General features: G+C 43.8%; 1 protein-coding gene across 5 annotated transcripts in view; it reads right to left on the bottom strand.

Moving 5' to 3' along the window:
* The window catches only part of TENM3 (teneurin transmembrane protein 3), a 2,583,516-nt gene that overhangs the window by 275,447 nt on the left and 2,285,344 nt on the right, over positions 1-22,725 (bottom strand). For all 5 annotated transcript variants that reach the window (XM_033942956.1, XM_033942961.1, XM_033942964.1 and 2 more), the window contains one exon: positions 8,122-8,307. In XM_033942956.1, coding sequence (XP_033798847.1) covers positions 8,122-8,307 — 186 coding nt within the window. The remainder of the gene's footprint in view (positions 1-8,121; positions 8,308-22,725) is intronic.

Genomic DNA, 22,725 nt, shown 5'->3' with positions numbered 1-22,725 from the left:
TTGCCCAATTTGCAATTTAGATTGCTCTAAAAACTAATTTGGTGTATAAAAAAAATTAAACTGTGTTGTAAAAAGGAGACATTATACAACTCTCGGATGTAGTAGATTTCCCACCAACATAATTATTTACTAATTTCATACAGCTAACAGAGTTTAATGGAAAAGCAGCTGGCAAAGTATTCATATTTATAGGTTTCCCATGCCTGTTATTGAACAATTTATTCAAGCTGCATGTCAATGAAACCACGACGATATAATAGTCACATCATGTGCAGATTTCCTATTAACCTGACAATATGCATATTGAAAATGCAACAGGATATTAAAGTCATTTGAAAAAGGCCCAAAATACAAAAAAGCTATTTTTTTTTACAGCTTGTTCTTAATAAAGGGTCCAAAAGCACTAAAGCAAAGTTCTTGGTTATTCAAAAGTCCTAAGCCCAGTGAATAATTTAAATTTGCATTTTAGAATGGAAAAGCTGCGGGCTGAGACTCGGGGAAGTCAGGGTTCAAAATCCTGCTGCTCCTAATGATGATTCTGTGACTTTAAGCAAGTCACTTCACCCACCATTGCTTCAAGTCCAACTAAGATTGGCACTTATCAAAATTTGGTGGTCATCATACATAGAAACATCGTCCCATTATTGTAGCCACAGAAAGCACATGACTCCCAAGAGGGATAGACTAATGATGTTTCAATGGACAGCCCCACCCAGGTCATCATAACCTAAGTCCCCTTGAAAAGGGAAACACATTGTATACCAGCTTCCAACTCACCATGAGTATGGATCTGAAAAAGATGTATAAAATACAAAGACATAGGGCTCCTTTTACTAAGGTGCGCTATGCGTTTTAGCGCGTGCTAAGTAATAGTGCGCGCTAACCCCGTGCTAAACGCTAACGCGTGCATGTTAGTCTATGGACGCGTTAGCAGTTAGCGTGCATTAAACACGCGCTAAAACGCATAGCACCCCTTAGTAAATTTATTACTAATCTTTTCCAAATCTGGCTTCAAACTGCCTTATTTTTCAGGTGTATGAAAGGGAGAGGCCAAGTGGTTCCATGTAGAATGGAGTTTCCGTCCAGTTCTGGTTTGTTTTTGTTAAACTCATTCTGAAGTGACTTGCTGCTACGTTCTTACCAAAACACTCTGGCCAAATCTGTTCCACATGGTAAGGGCTTCCTGAGAGGATCCAGACAGTCTTTTTATTGCTGTTTTGCCCCCATATTCATGGGAGCATGCCGTTTGTGCTGAAGTGTGGGTTTAACATTGCTTTTATCATATATGAACTGCCTGTAGCAGGTTATTTCAACTGTGCCTTGAAGAATGAGATCCTCTAGCTCCCCGAATATTGTGGGAGGCTTTCTAGTGGTTGATGGCTCTCTGCAGGGGGCTGGTAGCCTCTCTGTTATTCTCTACTGCTCTTTCTCTGTCTGAACAACAGCTAGTTCTCTATGTTTCAGTAACAAGTGAATGGCTTGTAGAGGGCACTGTCCCATTAAAATCCTTAGTGGTGTTAATCCCTAAAATTACACCATTACCCTCAAAAGCAAGCAGCTAAAGCAGACATGTGAAACTCTGGCCAGTGGGCCAAATCTGGCCCGTGGTGTAATAAAATTTGGCTCGGCAGACAATTTCAAATTTGCACTTAAGTTGGCCTTCCGGTACAAGCACCGCATCAGCTGTAGGTTCATGTGGCTTCCTGGTCTCACATTAAAGCAGACTATAGAGGATCACTGGTCGGCTGTAGCAATCCTAGCAGGCTGCCGTAGCCTCAGCATCACGTTCCCTCTGCAGCGGTCCCCTTCGTCAGAGGAGAGGTGGAATCGCAGCAGAGGGAATGTGCTGCGGAGGCCGACGGCAGCCTGTTAGGATCTCTACAGCTGATCGGCGATCCTCTGCAGGCTGCTTTAATGTGAGACCGGGAAGCCGGGATGGAGGGAGGGAAGGAACAGAGGAGCACCCACCAAGAAACGAGCTATGTGCATATTTTTTTTACCTTCAGACTACGAGTAAAAAGTAATTGAGTACTTTGTTGGTAGCTTAAGTGCGCGTTGTGGGAGGAGATTATGTCAGAGAACCAGGGCGTGGTGGAACAGGGGAGTAGGGACAAAGCAGCGAGCCCAGCACAGGACGGCAGCCTGGAGACGTGAAAACTGAGCAATTTGCGGGTCATAGATTTGAGGGCAGAGCTAAAAAAAAAACCCGAAATGCTGATAGTAGCGGTAACAAGAGCGCCTTATGGAGTGACTCTGAAAGGTGAGCCCGTCTTTAACTCGTTATTACATAAAAACTCACCAAGGAGTGAGGTCACCTTATCTAATTAAGGTTGCGCAGAAATAAAGGAAGAGAATCTTGAACTGGAGATTGGCAATGAAATAATAGCACATCTTGCTATTTATAATAAAAACGTAGTGCATTTTTTGCTGGTGGCCCTAGAGGCCACTACATGGGTCGGGTTCTTTGCAATTATATATATCTTTTTTAGTTATAGGATATTAAACTTTTATAACAGTAAATCTATTATTTTAATTATACTTCTACTAAGATTAAGGGGTCCTTTTATTAAGGTGCGCATTTAGCACACGCTAAGTCAGTTAGCGTACCTTAAAAAACGAACCCCTAAGTATCTTAATAAAAAATTTGGCCCACAACGTAGCCTATGTTTTAGATTTCAGCCCCTTATGTCATTGAGTTTGACACCCCTGAGCTAAAGCGACCTTCCCAGTCCCTGAGGTAGGGAATTACACTGGTAGAGGGTGAATACTGGCAAGAGTCACAACTCTGTACAAGCAACAAACTGTGAGTTTATTTTCTTTTGTTCTGAGTCTGCATTAAAGAAGATATGCTTAAAGAATTGAGAGTCCATCTGGTAATGTTCTGAGACCAATGATATCCCCAGGGAGAGTCCAAAGGGTGAACAGTTAAGTGAAAAAAAAGTTTAGTGAAAAAAGCCGTTTAAAATGCTACTTAAAAGATTTCAAGGCACCTATAAGCGCCTAAACAACCAATTCCAGATTCGTGTCTCTGGAGGTGCCTAACACCCCTGTAGGCGTGGCTTGTGCCGGACGTGGCATTAGATCCAGTAGGTCCCTCTGGAGGCCCGATTCATGTCAAAGATAGGTGCCTGAAATGTAGGCCTTGAAAACCCTGGCCTACCTTTGCCAGAGGCACGATTCTTTAAACGGTGCCGTCACGTGATTGACGTGATTGGTGGCCGCTTTTAAGGCGGCTGCCAGCAATGGCACCATTTAGAGAATCCGGCCCTAAAAGCTTCCGCCTGGAAGGGGAACTTAAACATGCCTTTAAGTTGCTTGCTAAATTGGTTTAGCATGCATATATTTTAGCGACAGATTATCAAAACAGCTTACAGTGGTCTCTGATACTGCCATGCAAATATAGTACAACTAGTGTTTAAGCCAGTTGCATTAACGGGTGCTAGAATAGATGTGTACACTTTTAGCACAATGAGGTGCTGAGGCGTTTCTTTCTTTCTCTCTCCCTGCCCCCCCCCCTTTCTTTCTGTCTGTCTTTCTTTCTTTCTGTCTCTCTCCCTGGCCCCCTGTCTGTCTGTCTGTCTTTCTTCGGAGGCATGGACGAATGGAGGCACAGAGTTTCAAGTGAGCATGCGTGCTTATTATTGATAAAATCATTTTGCCTACCTTTGTTGTCTGGCGACTTTATTTTTCTTTGCTTTTAACTATGTTTGTAGGGCTTTCTGCATGCTTCTCCTCTGGTCCTCCTTCCTTTCCCCATCTTCTCCCTTCCTTTTACCCCCCCTTGTCCAGCAGTACCCCTTATCCCTTCCCTGCTCCTGTGTCTAGCAGTAGCCCTTCTCCCTTCGTTTTACCTCCCCTCTGTCCAGCAGCACCCCTTCCCTGTGCTCCCTGTCCAGCAGTAGCCCTTCTCCCTTCCTTTCACCTGCCCCCTGTCCAGCTGTACCCCTTCCCTGCTCCCCCTGTCCAGCATCACAGAGGGAAGGCAATCTGTGGCACACGGAGAAGTCTCCCGGTTTTCGTGGTGGTCTGCAGTGGTTCTGTGCTTGCAGCGTTGCGGAGGGAAGGCAATCTTTAAGCCACCGCAGGTTCCTTGTGATGGAAAAACCACCGCACGAAACCGCCGCACACTCTACTGCGCATTCGGAAACCGCCAAACAAAACAGCCGCACTCTCCTTCTTCTGCGCATGCAGAGGCATGGCCCCATGGATCACGGAGATTGAAGTGCACTTGCGCGCTAATGGTGTTATTATAGCAGATGAGGTCATTAATATTAAAATGAGCACTCCAAGCAATTCTCTAACATCACCGAGTGATTCCCGAACCTCATTGTGCCACATTTGTGGCCAAAATTTGCAGATAGGCCTGAGCTGTCTTAGTCTTACTTTCTGATTAGTGCCTGAGCACTGACAGGAAAGTAAGCTATGACAACTCAGACCCCCCCATACAAACAAAAACACCAAGTTGAAGATTAGCAGGAGAGATGACCACAATCCCTGACACTACTACCCACCTCCCACCCCACAGCCTGTTCGGAGCACTGCTGCCATTGCTGCTTTAGGAGGTCTTGGAGGTATGTCAGGTCTCTCTGGGGTGGGGATCGGTGAATCGGTTCAAATTAGCAAAACAGGTAGCACTAATGCCCACTCCCTCCCTTCATCACTGACTCTCCCCATGTCCCCAATGACCCCCCCCAACCTTATTCACGAAGTCCGGCTGGAAGGACACCTACGTGCTCTGGCTGGCAGGCCCTACTCTACAAAATGGCAGGCCTTCCCCTTCCTTGTATATGTTGGGGTGCGCCAGGGAGGGACCTAAGGCTTTGACTGGCTTAGGCGCTTAAGGCCCTTCCTAGGAGTAGGCATCTCTCCCGCTGCCAGGGGTGGGTGTCGGGAGGTTGTGTTTTTTAAAAAAAAATATGCAGGTGTATTCTTTGCATATGCAGATCGCTACCACCACGACTCATCTCATGTAAATTTAGCAAGCCTACGTAAACATCCATGAACCTCGTTTGTATGTGGGGTCTTTTGAGAATTACTCACCTTTTTGAAATTGTTAAAATAGCGTCCTTGGTAGCAACCCATCGGATTTTACCATTAAGTTTTGTGAATCTTCTCCTGAATCAGGCCGAAACAAGCTATGCACACTGCAGAGCAGTGAAAAGTTTTAGATACTTCAGGTGTGGTCCTTCCTCACAAAAGTGGAAACAAAGAAGAAGTCAGATACTACAGGCCAGTAGGCCTCAATTTGGTGGTTGGAAAGTTAATGGAAGTTCCACTGAAGGAAAGAATAGCGAACTACCTGGAATTCAATGGGTTACAAGATCTGGGACAACAGTTTCACCAAGGGGAAATTGTGTCAAACAAATCTGATCGATTTCTTTGACTGGGTGACCAGAGAATTGGATAGAGTATGTGAGTTAGATAGTCTAACTGGATTTTAGCAAAGCTTTTGCCATAGTTCCTCATAGGAGGCTGATCAATAAACTTAGTGGGCTGAAGTTAGGACCCAAAGTGCTGACCTGGATCAGAAATTGGTTGACGGGCAGATGCCAGAGAATGGTGGCGAATGGAATTTGATCGGAGGAAAGAAAGGTGAGTAGTGGAGTGCCTCAGGGATCGGTATCGGGGCCCATTCCATTAAAATATTTTTGTGAGTGATATTTCTGAAGGATTAGAAGGAAAAGTGTATCTTTCTGCAGATGACACAAAGATACGCTGGAGGGAACTGAAAACATGAGATCTGTGAATGTTAGTAGAATGGTCTAATGTTTGGCAGTTAAAATTTAATGCAACGAAGTGCAGAGTGATGCACTTGGGAAGTAAAACACCAAAGGAACTGTATATGCTTGCGGGTGAGAAGCTGACTTGCACTGACAGGGAGAGGGACACTGGTGTGATAGTGCCTGAGGATCTCAAGGCTGTTAAACAATGTGATAAAATGGTGGCCATAGCCAGAAAGATGCTGTGCTGCATAGAGATAGGAATCACCAGCAAAAAAAGAGAAGGGTTGATGCCCCTGTACAAGTCATTGGTGAGGCCCCACTTGGAATACTGCGTTCAGTTCTGGAAGCTGTACCTTGGCATTTCTACTGAAAGCTTGTCTAGCCTGGTAATAGGTTTCTTTCTTCTTTCTTTTTTTTCACTTTGTTTATAAGTAATTCCTCAGTGGTGCGTGCTTCATTTTGTATTTGCAAATCTTTGGCTTCTTATGTTCCAAAGCAATCCCAGCGTTTACCAAAGGTATGATGAGTAATGCACATCAAAGTTTTTGTTTGAACAAACAAAGCGTGTATTGTGATCATTAATGACCTTGTTTCCCCAATGTAGAAAAGAATTAGAATAAAAACAAATAAGTGACCCCTTGTAGCTCAAAGAATTAAGATTTCCCACAGGCTGAGTTTCCATTCGAATTGCTTGACTATACATGAAAATCAATGCAGCTCGATAAAACAACTCAGAGTTTGAGGCATTACTAGGGACAGAGTAACACACAGGAATAACATTCTCGAAATCCCGTGAATTCTCTTTCTGCCCTTTAAAATGTGCCATCTTGTACAATACAAACAATCAGCTTAATTGAAAGTAAGATGGGATAGAAATTAAACACTTAGAAACAAATCGAACTTGCTAGAAACAGCAGGTATCCTCCAGCAGTAATTTTACCATCTTATAATTAGAAACTAGTCAGTGCTGTATAAAATGATGGCTAATTTAAGAAAAGATGGCTGTAAATTGATTAGTTTGCTTAGTACATCAACTTAGAGGTGGAAGCGCCAGTGTTTTAAAAGCATTACTAACCTTTTGATGTTAATAAACATTCAATTTGCAAACACTAGATCTGGCATAACAGACAGATTTTGCAGGTAAGAAAGAGGTGCAAATAAAGAGGGGGGGGGGGGGACCGCAAGCTGTCTTAAAATACAAAAGTATGCAAAAGAAAGGCAGGTGAGATGTCAAGTCAGACAACAGTCACAGTCTTTATCAGTCCCAGCCTTTTGCTGGATATTAGTCTAAGGGCAGGGCTGAGTGGCGCATTCTTTTGTCTTTCAGTGAAATGGTGCGGTGGCCCTGTCAGTCCACTTTTCAAGTGTTTTTGTCCCCTCACAAAGGCAATGAGTTACTGCCGAAACTAGGATCCTTGTCGGGACTGATGTAATAAAAGCCTGTGCAAGAGACTTGTGACTGTTGTCTGATTTGACATCACACTTTACAGGTAAGAAATAACTAACTTTATTGTTTTTGCAAGAACATGCATAACCTGGATCATAAAGGGTGATAAAATATTTCTAAAATACATAGCGCTCGTTTTAGTAAAAGGCGGTTGAGGTTTCTACCATAGGCTGATGAGGTAAATGCTCTGACGCTCATAGGAATTATATGGGCGTCGGGGCATTTACCTTGTTGGCTCCATGGTAGAAAACTCTACCGCTGCTTAGTAAAGCCCAGTGATAATTTGTAAAAAAAATAAAAAAGTATTTTATGAACTACATTTATCGCTCTTTTGTATGCTTTATTGCAAAACAAATTACATGTCAAAGATGCTATAGTTCAGTTCGTTTTTTTATTCACAATATGCATTTCAGATTTCCAGGCACTCAAGTTTTTAAAAAGCCAATCACAAGATTTATCAGGGGGCCAAAAAAGTAGCGCCAAAATAAGAGTAGGCAAACTGGGCTTCTGGCCAAATGGCAAAGCTCTCGGGGGGGAGGGAGGACAGAAAAATGACAGAAATGGAATTGCGGGAGGGCAGCAGAAAAACAAGAAAGAAGCTGTGGATGAGGATAGAGTAAAAATAGGCTGGGGATCAGTGTAGAGGGACTACAGGGTTAGGGCAGAATAAGAATGGGAGCAGGAGAGGGGAGAACAAAGCAGCTAAAATATATAAATATGGCGTTGAGAAAGAGTCAGCGCCTCCCATTCACAGAGGTTTCTAAGCAATCACCAGCACAGTAATCATTCTCTTTCCAACCGTATAAATTGCATTGAGCAAGCTGACAGGGGCCATTTCTATTTGAAGAGGGAAGGCTATAAGTATCACATTTTTCTTACGGGCAAAGGACATAGGATGCTCCAGACTTTAAACTGCATAATGAAGATTAATATGAAAACGGACTACCCTACCAATAGTGCAGTGTTCGCCGTTCCAGCCTTGGTTGCATTCACACTTCCCATCTTTACATGTTCCATGTTCAGCACAGCGAGGATGACATGTTCTCTGGTTACAGGATGGTCCAGCCCAGCCTTCTTCACAACGACATGTTCCACCCAGGCAAACACCATGAGAACCGCAGTCCACAGAGCAGATTTCTTATGCAGAGAGAAAAGAAATCAATTTTAATTCAGGCCTTGAAGGTAAACTCTAGGCAACATGTTTGAAAACAAAAATCAAAGGATTTTCTAATGTTCAGAAATTTAAAACATTTTTAGGTGGAACTCATTATGGAAGATGAACAAAAATGAAAACACTTATGCTACTGCAGGGGTGCCCACACTTTATGGGCTTGCGAGCTACTTTTATAATGACTAAGTCAAAATGATCTACCAACAATAAAATAAAAAAAAAACAAACACAAAGCACACTGAAAGGCAGAGAAAATGTTAATTATTCATATTCCGGGTTTTTTCAAAGAGGTCACGGCAGATGACTCTATGCAATGTCACCTCAGTAACAAAATACAAAAATAGACAAATACACCCCTCCCTTTTTACTAAACCACAATAGTAGGTTTTAGCACAGGGAGTTATGCTGAATGCCTCGTGCTGCTCTCAATGCTCATAGGCTCCCTGTGCTAAAAAAACGCTATTGCGGTTTAGTAAAAGGGAGCCATAGTGCAAAATATAGACAGCAGATATAAATTCTCAAAACCGACACATTTTGATCACTAAATTGAAAATAAAATCATTTTTCCTACCTTTGCTGTTTGGTGATTTCATGAGTCTCTGGTTGCACTTTCTTCTTCTGACTATGCATCCAATCTTTCTTCCTTTCTTTCAGCCTCCTGTATGTTTCCTCTCCTCCAGACCTCATTCTCTCCCCCAACTTTTTCTTTCTGTCTCCCTGTTCCCCCTTCTTTCTGTCTCCCTGTCTGCCCCCTTTCTTTCTTTCTCCGTGCCCTCCCCCAAGCTACTCGGTTTGCTGCCACCGCCATCGGGGAACAGCCCCCAAGCCACTGCCGTCCCAAGCTTTCCCTGCAGAAGCGTCGCGCTGACCAGCATTCTGCTCCCTGACGTCAATTCTGACGTAGGAGAGGAAGTTCCGGGCCAACAAGGCATTTCTCCTCATTCCATCCAGCCTGAGCTCCAGCTCTCCTTGATCCAGCATTTCCCTTCTGTGTCTGTCAGAATTACCATTCCACCTATTTTCCAGCATCACCCTTCTTTGTGTCCATCTCACCTATATCCCTATCTCACCACTTTTTCAGAATCTTCATTTGTCTCTGTCCTTGTCTTTACCCCATGTTCACCATTTGCCCTTTCAATATCTTTATCTCCCCCCCACACTTTTTCAGCATTACTTCTATGTCTCTATTTCACCTCCTCTTCATGTCCCCTCTGTATCTCTATCCTTATTCAGTAGGTCCTGCTTACTCTTTCTCTTCTTTGTGTCACTATCTCCATTTTCAGCTTTCCCCCCTTTTCCTTTGTTAATGCACCCTGTAGCCAGAATCTTTCCACCCTCCCTCCACTCCGGCCCAGCCCAGTATGAAATATTTCCTTTTGTTTCCCTTCCCTCTCTCTTTCTCTCTCTCTTCTGCTCCCTCACCCACGAGTCCTGCATCTGGCCCTCTCCCTTCTACCTGCACCTGGCAACACCCCCCTGCTCCGCGGCTCTCTTCAGCAACTCGTCAGCAGCGGTGATCAAGACAAGCTGCCGACATCGAGGCCTTCCCTCTACGAGTCCCGCCTTTGTGGAAAAAGGAAGTTGAAACAAGCGGGACTCGCAGAGGGTAGGCCCCGACGTCAGAAGCTTGTGTCGATCGCTGCTGCTGAGTTGCCGAAGAGAGCCGCGGAGCAGGGGGTGTGGCCGGAAGCAGGTAGAAGGGAGAGGGCTGCTGGAAGAGGTAAAAGTTCCGGAGTATGACACCGACCCGGGCCAGGATGATTTCTTTTTCAGGCTGTTGCTGCTGCCGCCACCACGCCACCAGGCCCCCCCCCCCCCCCGAAATGACAAAAACAGCCTAATGCCCGGCGTCGCCGTCTTGGACGTCGGGGAGAGGAAGGCTGATAGGCCCGGTAGATCGGGACGGCAACACGAGTCTATCACAGAGCCCGGGATGGGCTCTGCGATCGACTTACGTTGCCTTCCTGAGCTACCGGTCGATCGCGATCGACGCGTTGGGCACCCCTGTGCTACTGTATAGTTTATAGTCTGTTTTTCTGGGGCCAACGATAAAACATTTTCATACCCACCAGACAGGACTTAACAAAGACCATGGCTTTCTTTCCCATTACAAATGAATTTAAACCGCTTTGTCACCGCTCTCTCCCCCCACCCTCCCCTTTAACAAAACTGAAGTGCAGTTTTTCATGCCAGCTGCAGCGGTAACAGCTCCAACGCTCACAGAATTCCTATGTACATCGGAGCTGTTATCGCTGTGGCCGGCGTTAAAAACCACGCTACAGCTTTGTAAAAAGGGGGGTCTGTCTCCTACCCACCCACCCCTCCCTCTTCCTATGAGTCTGCCACTGGAATGCTTTCATGTTTCCCAGAACAGGTTACAAAGGCACATTCATAGTATAGAGAGGACAAAATTATTGAAAGACATTTTTGGCAGACATAGCCTAGAAGAATTTGCGGCATTCGTAGAAGATATTACTTAGCATAACATAGATTTAGGACAGCATTCACTGTACTAACAAAACATAACATAATTGTACTAAAGGTTTAGTGTTGTAAGCGAGTACATGATTGATAGTCGGCAGTTAAGGTCCCGTGAGTAGCGTCGGTCATTATGGAGCGTTGGACATTAAGGGGCTGGATTAGTGAAGAGGAAGGCCTTCCTGAAGTTCCATAGATTATCTAGCGATCTAATGGATGTGGGGATGATGTGCCTATTTCTGATTTGAAGAACGGGTTGCCTTCTAAAACTAATCATAAAATGCATTACGTTAGTTCAATAAAAAAGGTATCACCTTATTTTCTTTGATTAATTTCTATATAAGGAGCTAATGCAGAAAGCTAAGCAGCTGTACAGCAAAATGATGGCTGCAAAACTGTCGTGAAACGCCACTCTTCCTGTCAGTGTCTGACCCAGGGAGACAATGGGCTCCTTTTACAAAGCCGTACTAGGGCCTTAATAGCGCGCGCTAAATTGCCACACGCACTAGCCGCTACCGCCTCCTTTGGAGCAGGCAGTAGATTTCCAGCTAGCGTGCGCTAATCCGGTGCATGCGTTAAAACCGCTAGCGTGGCTTTGTAAAATGAGCCCAATGAGTTGTGAATGACTGCCACATGGCTGAAATTTGCATGCTCATTGATTATAGCAAGCTGTAGTAGTTTTGCTGTGATAATTTCGTGGTAATTTCCCAGTGATTTCCAGAATCCATTTCAAATGCTCCTGCCTGGCTTTTAAGATCATTCACGGCATCCTTCCTCCCTTAATCCCACTATCTTATAACTCCTCGAGTCCTGACTCTACCAGACCCGCCCAAAGGTATAAATTATCCTTCCGCTCTCTACACGGTATTCGCTATGCAGGCAAAATGGGAAAATCCCTTCTCTTCAGAATCACAGGTCTTTGGAACGACCTTACTACCCCGCTGCAGAACCTGGGCTCCCTCCAATTATTCCACAAGCAACTGAAAACCTGGCTATTCACTAAAGGCTATAACTGAACTCTCAGATCCCTGCTCTGGAAAATCATCAAGGCGCCATTTTTCCTCTTCAACAGAGTAGAGCTGTACCATTTTGACCCCTGAGGAAGCCACAAATGGCGAAACGGGTCCCCGTACGGTTTTGACACTAGCACTTGAAAATTCTTACTACCAGCAATAAAGATAAATGCGATTATTTTTCTGATTTTTTTCACTGGATGTTTTGTTTAATACACGTTATTGCACCAGTTTATTATTTAAAACGAACTCGATGAATGATACCTTCTCCTGCATTTCTGGACAGAAATCCTTGATGATTTTCCAGAGCAGGGATCTGAGAGTTCAGTTATAGCCTTGAACATTTACTGAACAAGTTCTGTTATTTGTGATCATAGGAATTAATAACTTGTTCCCATTGATTACGATTAGTACCGTATTTTCACGCATATAACGCGCGCGTTATACGCGTTTTTACCTACCGCGCATACCCCTCGCGCGTTATACGCATGAGCGCGGTATACAAAAGTTTTTCTACATAGTTCCCACCCTGCCCGACGCCCGATTCACCCCCCCCCAGCAGGACTGCTCGCACCCCCACCCCGAACGACCGCTCGCACGCGCTCCCACCCGCACCCGCATCCACGATCGGAGCAAGAGGGAGCCCAAGCCCTCTTGCCCGGCCGACTCCCCAACTCCCCGACAATATCGGGCCAGGAGGGAGCCCAAACCCTCCTGGCCACAGCGACCCCCTACCCCCACCCCGCACTACATTACGGGCAGGAGGGATCCCAGGCCCTCCTGCCCTCGACGCAAACCCCCCTCCCTCCAATGACCGCCCCCCCCAAGAACCTCCGACCGCCCCCCCAGCCGACCCGCGACCCCCCTGGCCGACCCCCACGACACCCCCACCCCCCTTCCCCGTACCTTTGGTAGTTGGCCGGACAGACGGGAGCCAAACCCGCCTGTCCGGCAGGCAGCCAACGACGGAATGAGGCCGGATTGGCCCATCCGTCCCAAAGCTCCGCCTACTGGTGGGGCCTAAGGCGCGTGGGCCAATCAGAATAGGCCCTGGAACCTTAGGTCCCACCTGGGGGCGCGGCCTGAGGCACATGGTCGGGTTGGGCGTAAGGACAGTCGGGCTGCATGCGCGTTATACCAGTGAGCGCGGTATACAAAAGGTTTTATACATAAAATTGTGGTTTCTGCGCGTTATACACGGGTGCGCGTTATCTGTGTGAAAATACGGTATATTTTCACTAAAATGTAATTCTATTCCCCCTTACTCTTCTCTTCTATATATAAGTTCATGTAAACCTTTTTTTTCTTCTCTTCCTATATTTTAAGTTCTTGTAAACCGTGCCGAGCTCCACAACATCCGTGGAGATGATACGGTATATAAACTTAAGGTATAGTTTAGTTTAGTTTAGTACAGCTGCGGCCCTACCATGAGGATTTTTGAAATCAGCCGATATGTGATTATGTTTTTAAAAAAAATTGCTTCTAAGACATTTGCTAATTGCATCAATTTCACCCTAACAACAGAATTTGTTATATACTTTCAAATAAGTATATTGACCATCTTAACCTGAAATATTATTTGGACTGCATAGCTGTATAATGTCCATTCTAAACAAAAGGAGGTTTTCTTTCATTCCCGCTTTACTATACAATGTTAAACGTATACCATATCTTGACACATTTTTTCATTTAAATAGCATCCATGAGACACATAAATATAATGCTGACATCTCTGTTACAAATAAAAGATCGCTCCCTTCCACATCTAGTAAATTTGCTATGCTGATAGCTATAAACGCTCCAGTCTAAATAAAAGTAAATATGTTAAACATTTCAACATATAACTATTCAACTTGTCTTTCAGTCTGTGCTAACAAGGTCTTACTGCTGCTAGAAACAGAAAGATGCACTTGAGATTAAAAGTACTCTTTTAAAAATATATGTATATTTTATTAAGTTTCAAAAATATTTAACAGTGCAAAACATCAATTAATAAACAGACAATAAAGAATTAAAAGTCCCCCTTCCAATACATAAGCAACTTAAATAGCAAACATTTTACCCACCCTCCCACCCACCCTGGATGTGCATAGAAATACCAAATATAATATTCAAATTATCTAACCTGATGCAATATACGATGTCCCAAATCAATTTAAATGCACTACTATGTCCTACCAAACCTGCATTTATTTTCTCATTCCTATATGTGGAACATAAGTTTGCCCACCAAAAAGAGAAGTTAAGACGATCAGCATTCTTCCAATTCTGCTTGATCATCTGCATTGCCACCTCAGTCGTAATTATGAAAAGACGACATTTATAACGATCTATAGGGGGCCTTATATGTAATATTGTACCACATATGACTATCTCATACGTTAATGGGAATGAAGAATCTAGTATTGCATTAATCTGTCCCCAAATCGACTTCCAAAAACCAAATATCAACGGAGAATGAAACAACAGATGATCCAGCATCCCTATGTCTAGATGACAGTGCCGAAGAGAACAGATCTCCCAAACCACCAGGGGTCCTTACCCCGTTTTTTGTTCTTACAATTATTTTTTCATTCGGAGCTTGTGCGGGGAGGCTAGTTTTTTCCCCCCGCGGCTCTCCCAGTCATGTGATACGTCAACTGAGTGACGTTTCTTGTGTTTGCAGTTTAAATTGGAGGCGTCCATCCCGGACAAGTGCCATTTTCTGCTCCACCAAACTTTTGTAGCCTGACGATTTGGGGGCTACAGCTCAGCTCAGCCGTTCCTGAAGAAGGGGGTGTTCACCCCCGAAACGGAGCCCCTTAGGACGAATTGGTTATCTGCTGGCTACGTTATCCACAGAGAAGCTAAGTACTTCCAGTTGGCTTTTGCACAGTTGGATTTGGATGTTTGAACTTTATGTTCGGGCCCCTTGGATAAGGGGTAGAGACAATTTTATCTGTAGAGTGTGTTTTTGATTAAGTTTTGCACCCTCAGCACTTTTTGTGTGTTATTTATCACTAAAAATTCCACAGAGAGCCCGGGGATGTTTCACAGTTAACACCCTTTTGGGTGTAAGCCAGTGACAGCCATTACTTCTGGGGGCTCCCAGAGGGAGGCTGTGTGACTGAGGGCTCTCTTAATCTTAAATATTCAAAACTATCTTACTCAGTTTTCTGAGCGTCAGCAGAATCACCACTCTACAGACTGTCTCTCCCCCTTATCTAGTTCCATTTCTTGGGGTTTGGGAGATCTGTTCTCTTCAGTGTTTTTGCATCTCCCATTTTTGGGTTTTGTTACTATTCTGTAGATGACAGTGCCAGCATCTATTAGATTTAGAACTCTTTAACTTATGTAACATAACAGGGGTCCAAAAAAGATCTATGTAATAGAAAAAAAAAAACATGTTTGTCTCATAGGTGCTGACGCTGTACACCCAATCCTCCAAGTCCAAATTCGTGGCCATCGAGATGCAGAAATGTCCTGCTTAATCTCAATGCTCCAAATGTATACCACCGTGCGGCCTGATGCTCAAAAAAATCTGTTTGGAAGCATAGGACCTGCAAGCTATAATGAGTTTTTAAGTTTCGCCAGTCAGGGAACCCTTTCTGAATGTTTAGAGTTTAAAAGTACTCTAAGGGAGAGGAGGTGATAGTAGATGGCATGGTTAGGTAGACTATTTATTTAAAAATTTATATACTGTTTATATACGATTTACAAAGATTACAATAATAAGTTAAACACCAATACAGACATGATTGCAAGCAGCTCTCTTAAAAAAATACAGGAATGCGCTGACAAACAATTGAGTTTTTAGCATTTTCTTAAAATTCATCCTCCCAGCACAGTATCGCAAAAATTCCAGGCAATGCATTCCAAAGCTTGGCACCTGCCACAGACAGAATCGATGTACCAATCCTAACATGAGAGATAGACAACTTGCCCTTTAAACTCAGTTTCATACTATTTTCTGATCTCAAATTCTAGATAGAAAAACTTAGGCAGATAAAGACCTATGTTTCTAGGATCAAAAATATAGACCTAAAAAAATAAAAAAAATAAGATGTTATCCTAATGTAATAGAGGCAGAGCATGGCTGGGTCCACAGTAATAACCTGGCACTGGATCCAGTCCTTATTTGAATAGGGAAAACCAAATGGGTCATGCAGTACCTTGTTCTCTCATAGTTAAAAACATATGGTAGACATTTGACCATCTGTGACAAATAAAATGGGGAGGGGGGTGCAATAATCTCACTCCTATGCTTCCTTTGCTTATTAGGTATGTTTGATAACAGAAACTAACATGTGGCTACAGGTGGATCACTTGATGTGCAGTCCCATTTTAGACAGGTCATAGAAGGTCCAGAACATGCCCCCTTGCCATTTGCAAGCACTTAGGTTTGATACATGCATATACCAGCTTTGTAGAATGAGGACTTATATGTTTATGCAAGATAAGTGATATGTCAAACAGCAAACAAAAGGAAAACTGCAGGAATGATGCCAAGTCTTTATTCAATGGACATAGATATAAGCATAAAACAGTTTGTATTCAAAATATGGCCAAAGAAGTTGATGAACCGGGACTCGACACGGTCCATGTTTCGAAGAAACACTCCTTCCTCAGGGGTCCTAAAAAGTATCACATACTAAGGTACCATATGGATAACAACTGGAAATGGCAGTGGTGTAGACAGCTAAGCAAGCTGGGTAGGCTCCTTCGCAGTGCACAATCAAAAGCTTTCCAGTTGTAATCCACATGGTATCTTAATATGTGATACTTTTTAGGACCCTTGAGGAAGGAGTGTTTCTTCAAAACAAAGAACATGTCGAGTCCCGGTTCATCAACTTCTTGTACCATATTTTGGATATAAACTGTTTTATGCTTATATCTATGTCCATTGAATAAAGACTTGGCATTTTGTACACCATTCCTGCAGTTCTTCCTTTTGTTTCCATTTACACACATATCAAATGTAAACAAGGCTTATTTGGTCTGACAATTAAGTTCATGAACTAGCCACCGTGCGCTTACATTGGCAGCACTGTACAAACAGCTCTGTAAGGTTTCATAACCTTGGTATATAAGTGTCTCACAGCTGTGTTTGCATAGATGTGTGGCAGTGTCTTTCTGAGTGGCGTTCATTATTGTTGTTGCATGTTTTTGTGTGCCATCGTGAGAATATTGGAACTTGAATAAGAGCAACGGACAAACATTAAATTTCTTGCTAAACTTGGCAAGAGTGGAAGTAAAATCAGGGACATGTTACTCCAAGTTTATGGGGATAGTGCCATAAAGAAAACGGCAGTGTACAAATGGATTAAGTGTTTTTCTGAGTCACTGATGAAGAGAGGTCAGTGTGGCCAGTAACGAGCAGAACAGAAGAAAACATTGAAAAAATTTGTTGAATTGTGTGTCAAAAACGTTGGCTGACTGAGAAGCATAGCAGACAATGTAAACATCGATAGAGAAACAGGAAAATCTTAACTGAAAATCTTGGCATGAAAAAGATGTGCGCAAAAATGGTCCCGAAGGAGCTCACCAATAAACAAAAGCAAAGGAGATTCAAAGTTTGCCAAGACCTTTTGGAGAGACAAGACAATGTTATGGGCTGTATTATCACTGGTGATGAAACATGGGTGCACCAATACAACCCTGAAACAAAGCATCAAATTGCACAATGGAAGTCAGCCAATTCTCCACGACCAAGAAGTTACGTCAATCCAAATCAAGAGTCAAAATGATGTTGCTAACCTTTTTTGATATCAGAGGAATTGTTTATTATGAATTTGTACCATCTGGCAAACAGTTAACCAAGTTTACTATTTGGAAGTGCTGAAAATAATGCATGAAAAAGTTAGGCAAAAATGAACTGAACTTTTCGCCAACAACAATGAATGAACAAAGAAGCCCTATTGTACCTGGATCTTCAGAGGGCATTTGGGAAAGTCCTTTATAAAATTAAACAGTCTTGGGATAGAAGGAAATGTTCTATTGTGGGTTGTAAACAGGCTAGAAGATAGGAAACAGAATAGGATTAAAAATTTGGTTTTACAAACAGAAAAAGGTCAATAGTGGAGGGTACCAAGGGTCTGGACTGAGATCTGTGCTTTTAATATATTCAAAATAGGAGCTACAAGTTACATGATCAATTTTATAGATAAAAAAAATTATTAAAAGTTGGCTTGAGAAGAATTGCACTAAGTTCTTTTGAGACTAGACTAGAAGATGAGACCTCTAAGCAGCACTTGAAATTTAATGCGGACAACTGCAAAATGATGCGATGGAAAAGTAATCCTAACTATAAAAATAAAATTCTGGATTCTGAATTAGGGGTCACCACCCAAGAAAAAGTCATTGTGGTGGATATTACATTGAAATTTTAACCTCTGTGGGCTGTGACTGCCAAAAAAGCAAATACATTGTTCAGGACTATTCAAAAAAAGGGATGCATAGCAAAACTGAGAATTATGTGTAGATCTAGTCACCCCAGCTTAGAAAAGATATAGCAGTGCTGGGAAAAGTTCAAAGGGCAATAAACGTAATAAAGGGGATGGAACTATTAAGCTAAAGGGGATGGAACTATTAAACTGGAAAAAGGGATGACTGAGGGGGAGGGAATATCATAGACATATAAAATCATGAGTGGGTTAAAATGGTTAAACAGGGGACAGTGTACCTTTGGAAACACTAAGGCCCTCTTCTTCTTTTTTTTTTTTTTTTAATTCTTTAATCATTTTTAAACTTTCATCAAGTATATAAAATTCATTATAACAATATTAATTAGAGCACTTGAACATCTTATCAGTATATTTTATAAACATAAATGCAACCCTCCCCCCACCCTCCCTCTAAGCCCATTATTATTGTAAGATCATAAACCCTCCAGTAGAAACCCTCTCCCCACCCAACACTAAGGCCCTGATTCTCCAAAGTGCCGTCCCGATTTTAGGCAGCTGTAGGCGTCCTACAGCTGTCTAATCAGCCAATCGGGATGCACGTTTTTTTAAAAAAAAAATGCTCCCCAGGCAGGCCTGAAGGCACCTCCGGGAGCCTAGGGAGATCCGCAAGATGCCTAAGCTCGTCTAAGGGCCTTAGGCGAACCTAGGCGGCCCTACGCGTCTCCCTAGTAGAGGAGAAGCTTAAAATGTAGGCCAGCAAAATGCTGGTCTACATTGTAAGTAGACGCGGCCGCTATACTTATCGCGGCAAGGGATCTCTCTGCCGCTATAAGTATAGCGGGCCACGGCCTGTCCAATCGCTGGCAGGAGGGTGCCCAATCCCTCCTGCCTGAAGACGCACCCCCCCGACACTACCAACCGCCACCCCCCCCGACACTACCGACCGTCCACCCCCATTACTGATCTCCCCCCCCGACAATATCAATTGCTGGCAGGAGGGTGCCCAATCCCTCCTGCCCGAAGACGCGCCCCCCCTCCCCCCCGGCGCTAACAACCCCCAAACCTCCACTCCACCAAACCTGTTCTTACGGCCAGATGGGTCTTGCACATCCAGCCGTCAGGCACGCCTCGACGAAATGAGGCGGGCCCGCCCCTTCACGGCCCATCCCACCGAAGCCTAAGGCCTGATTGGCCCAGGCTCTAGAAGCCTGAACCAATCAGGCCTTAGGCATAGCGGGTCCGCCCATCCCCACTAAGTCTAAGGTCTGATTGGCCAATCAGGCCTTAGATTAAGTGGGGATGGGCGGACCCGCTATGCCTAGGCCTGATTGGTCCAGGCTTCTAGAGCCTGGGCCAATCAGGCCTTAGGCTTTGGCGGGATGGGCCGGGAAGGGGCGGGCCCGCCTCATTTCGACGAGGCGTGCCTGCCAAGACCCATCTGGCCGTAAGAACAGGTTTGGTGGAGTGGAGGTTTGGGGGTTGTTAGCGCCGGGGGGGGTACGTCTTCGGGCAGGTGGGATTGGGCACCCTCCTGCCAGCGATCGATATTGTCGGGGGGGGAGATCGGTAATGTCGGGGGGGGGGGGCGGTCGGTAGTGTCGGGGGGGGGGGGCATCTTCTGGCAGGAGGTTTTGGGCACCCTCCTGCCAGGATCGGTCAGGGGGCCGCGGCCCGCTATACTTATAGCGGCAGAGAGATCCCTTGCCGCGATAAGTGTAGCGGGCCGTGTCTAATCTAACCCGATTCTCTAACCAGCGTCTGTAACATGGACGCCGGTTACAGAATCGGGGTTTACTTTAGGCCGATACTGAATAGGACGCCTCTCCCGGGCGTCCTATACAGAATCAGGGCCTAGGTGTCTTGCGGGCCTCGTCTTCAATATAGGCGGCCTGCCTGGGGAGCATTTTTTTAAAAAAAAACGTGCATCCCGATTGGCTGATTAGACAGCTGTAGGACGCCTACAGCTGCCTAAAATCGGGACGCACTTTTGGAGAATCAGGGCCTAAGTGGTGTATAATTAATAGAAAAATGTCATTTAATCATGACAAAAAAGATGTTCATGGCTCCCAAATTTTTATAAAATTTTTATAATTTCCATTCTGTACCGCCAGTGATCTTTCCATTCTATATAGGTGACACAACGAATTCCACCAGAAATTAAAATTAAGTCTACTGTGGTCTTTCCAGTTATTAGTAATATGTTGGATGGCAAACTCCTGTCATCATCAATAAAAGTTTATTGTTACACGATGATATCCGACTCTTTTTTCTCATAGACATTCCAAATATCACAGTATCAAAAGATAACGCTACATGGTTTTCCAATAAACAATTTATTTGATCCCAGATTGAATTCCAAAAGGCTAAGATTTGGGGACAGTAATACAAAAGATGATCTAAAGTCCCTACATCAAGATTACAATGCCAGCTTTTAACTATTTAATTTTTGTAATCTAACAAGGGTCCAAAAAGCTCTATGTAAAAGAAAAAAACAAGTTTGCCTCATAGATGCCGACATTGTACATCTTATTCTCCAAGACCAAATTTGACTAAGGCCCTCTTCTATTAAACTATACTAGCAGTTTTTAGCACAGAGCAGCGTGGCTCCCCACACTAAAAACTGCTAGTGCAGTTTAATATAAGAGGCCATAAGAAGAAGAGGGCAATCCATGAAAGTAACAGCCAGCAGACTGAAAACAAATCAAAAAATGCATTTTTTCACACAGTGCATAATCATGGAAACTTGCTAGATGACATAGACAAAGTGACTAACATAGTGGGGCTCAAAGAAGTTTGGGCAAGTTCTTGGACACAAACCTCCAAATTCTGTATATTTATGTATATGTAAATTCTGTATATGTAAATTTATGTATCCCTAAAGTTGTGGGATCCTCCAGTACAGCCACTTCAAAGCCAGGTCTATTGGTAGACTTTGGTGACATCACATTCCAGGTTTTTGTTTTGGGGTTGTGTAACACTCCATATTATTTAATGTCTTCAATTCACCTTTACCCCCAATAACAGAGTTTATCTTTTTAAATCGTAAGTCCAAACTGTAACCTTCTCCCATTCATATTTGCAACAGGACTTCATATGTTGGTTCAGATAACTTATGTATTTCTCTATACTTGTTTGCTATTTTAATTGCATCCATTCTTCAAACTGCAAAGAAAACTCCCACTGTAGGTTTTCTAGGTTTTGTGCAAGGCTTTTTTTAACATGGGCCTTCTCTCTAGCAGTAAATGGCATTTCATTGCCTCCATATTATTTTCCACGTCTGCTAGAAACTGTGGTAGAAGCAGAGGTGGTCTGATATATGTTAGCGGTTTACTGAGATCTTTCCTTTTCTGCTCCAAGTTATGGCAAACATATTTATTCATTTCATCACTTGCTAACAGCATTGCAATTTCACTGCCTGGTGACAACAAAAACTCTTGATTTCTAATTACTTCCATGAAATGCTCCATACGTACATATCACAACTCCATCCTTCCCAAGCTATATGCCTGGAAATGCCTAGACACCGATCATGCAGCAATAGGCACACACTTCTGTGCATATATGAGATTGTACAATTTTATAAAAGCCCCTTTCAACTGGTGTCAGGTCAAAAGCGCGCCGCGACAAAGGCGTGCCCAGACAATTGAGCGCAGCGCGGAGGCGCGCGCCGCTCTAAATTACTGTTTTTAGGGCTCCGACGGGGGGGGCGTGGGGGACAACCCCCCCACTTTACTTAATAGACATCGCGCCGCGTTGTGGGGGGTTGTAACCCCCCACATTTTACTGAAAACTTAACTTTTTCCCTGTTTTTAGGGAAAAAGTTCAGTTTACAGTAAAATGTGGAGGGTTACAACCCTCCAAACCCCCCCTAACGCCGGCGCGATGTCTATTAAGTAAACTGGGGGGGTTCCCCAACAAAACCCCCCGTCGGAGCCCCTAAAAACTGTAATTTTGTGCGGCGGACGCCTCCGCGCTGCGCTCAATTGTCGGCGCGCGCTTTTGTCTTTCGCGCCTTTGTCTATGAACCCTTTCAACCTGTAAATCAGGTTTTCCACATGGAAAATGTTTTATAGAGCTACCATTATATTTTCTCTTTTCACTGTCTCGTAAAATAGGGTGACTGGTCTATCAATAAAGGATCATGATTATTCCAATGGGAAATGAACACATATTCCACACACACTCCCATTTACAAAACCATGATAGCGGGTTTTAGTGCAGGTCGGTGCGCTGATATGTGCTGCGCTGCTCCCGAAGAGCATTCAGTGCACCGGCCTACGCTAAAAACTGCTATCACGGTTTTGTAAATGGGGAGGGGGGGGGGTAGTTTGGTAAAACAACAAACACTCACACTGCTTTGCTATATTTCCTAATCTGGCATCCAGTGCTTTATTTTGCAAAACTTTGTGGATTCCCTGCAAGTGCTATAGAACATTAACCACAGGACCCTAAATAGTTGCGACACTCCTTGAAAGCGTGGCTTGGAATGTCTACAGAATGAAGAAAGTGA

This window comes from Geotrypetes seraphini, chromosome 1 (genome assembly GCF_902459505.1).
Source record: "Geotrypetes seraphini chromosome 1, aGeoSer1.1, whole genome shotgun sequence".
Classification (NCBI taxonomy): domain Eukaryota; kingdom Metazoa; phylum Chordata; class Amphibia; order Gymnophiona; family Dermophiidae; genus Geotrypetes; species Geotrypetes seraphini.
Note: the sequence above shows the minus strand (reverse complement) of the source record. Positions and strands in the feature narration are given on the sequence as shown.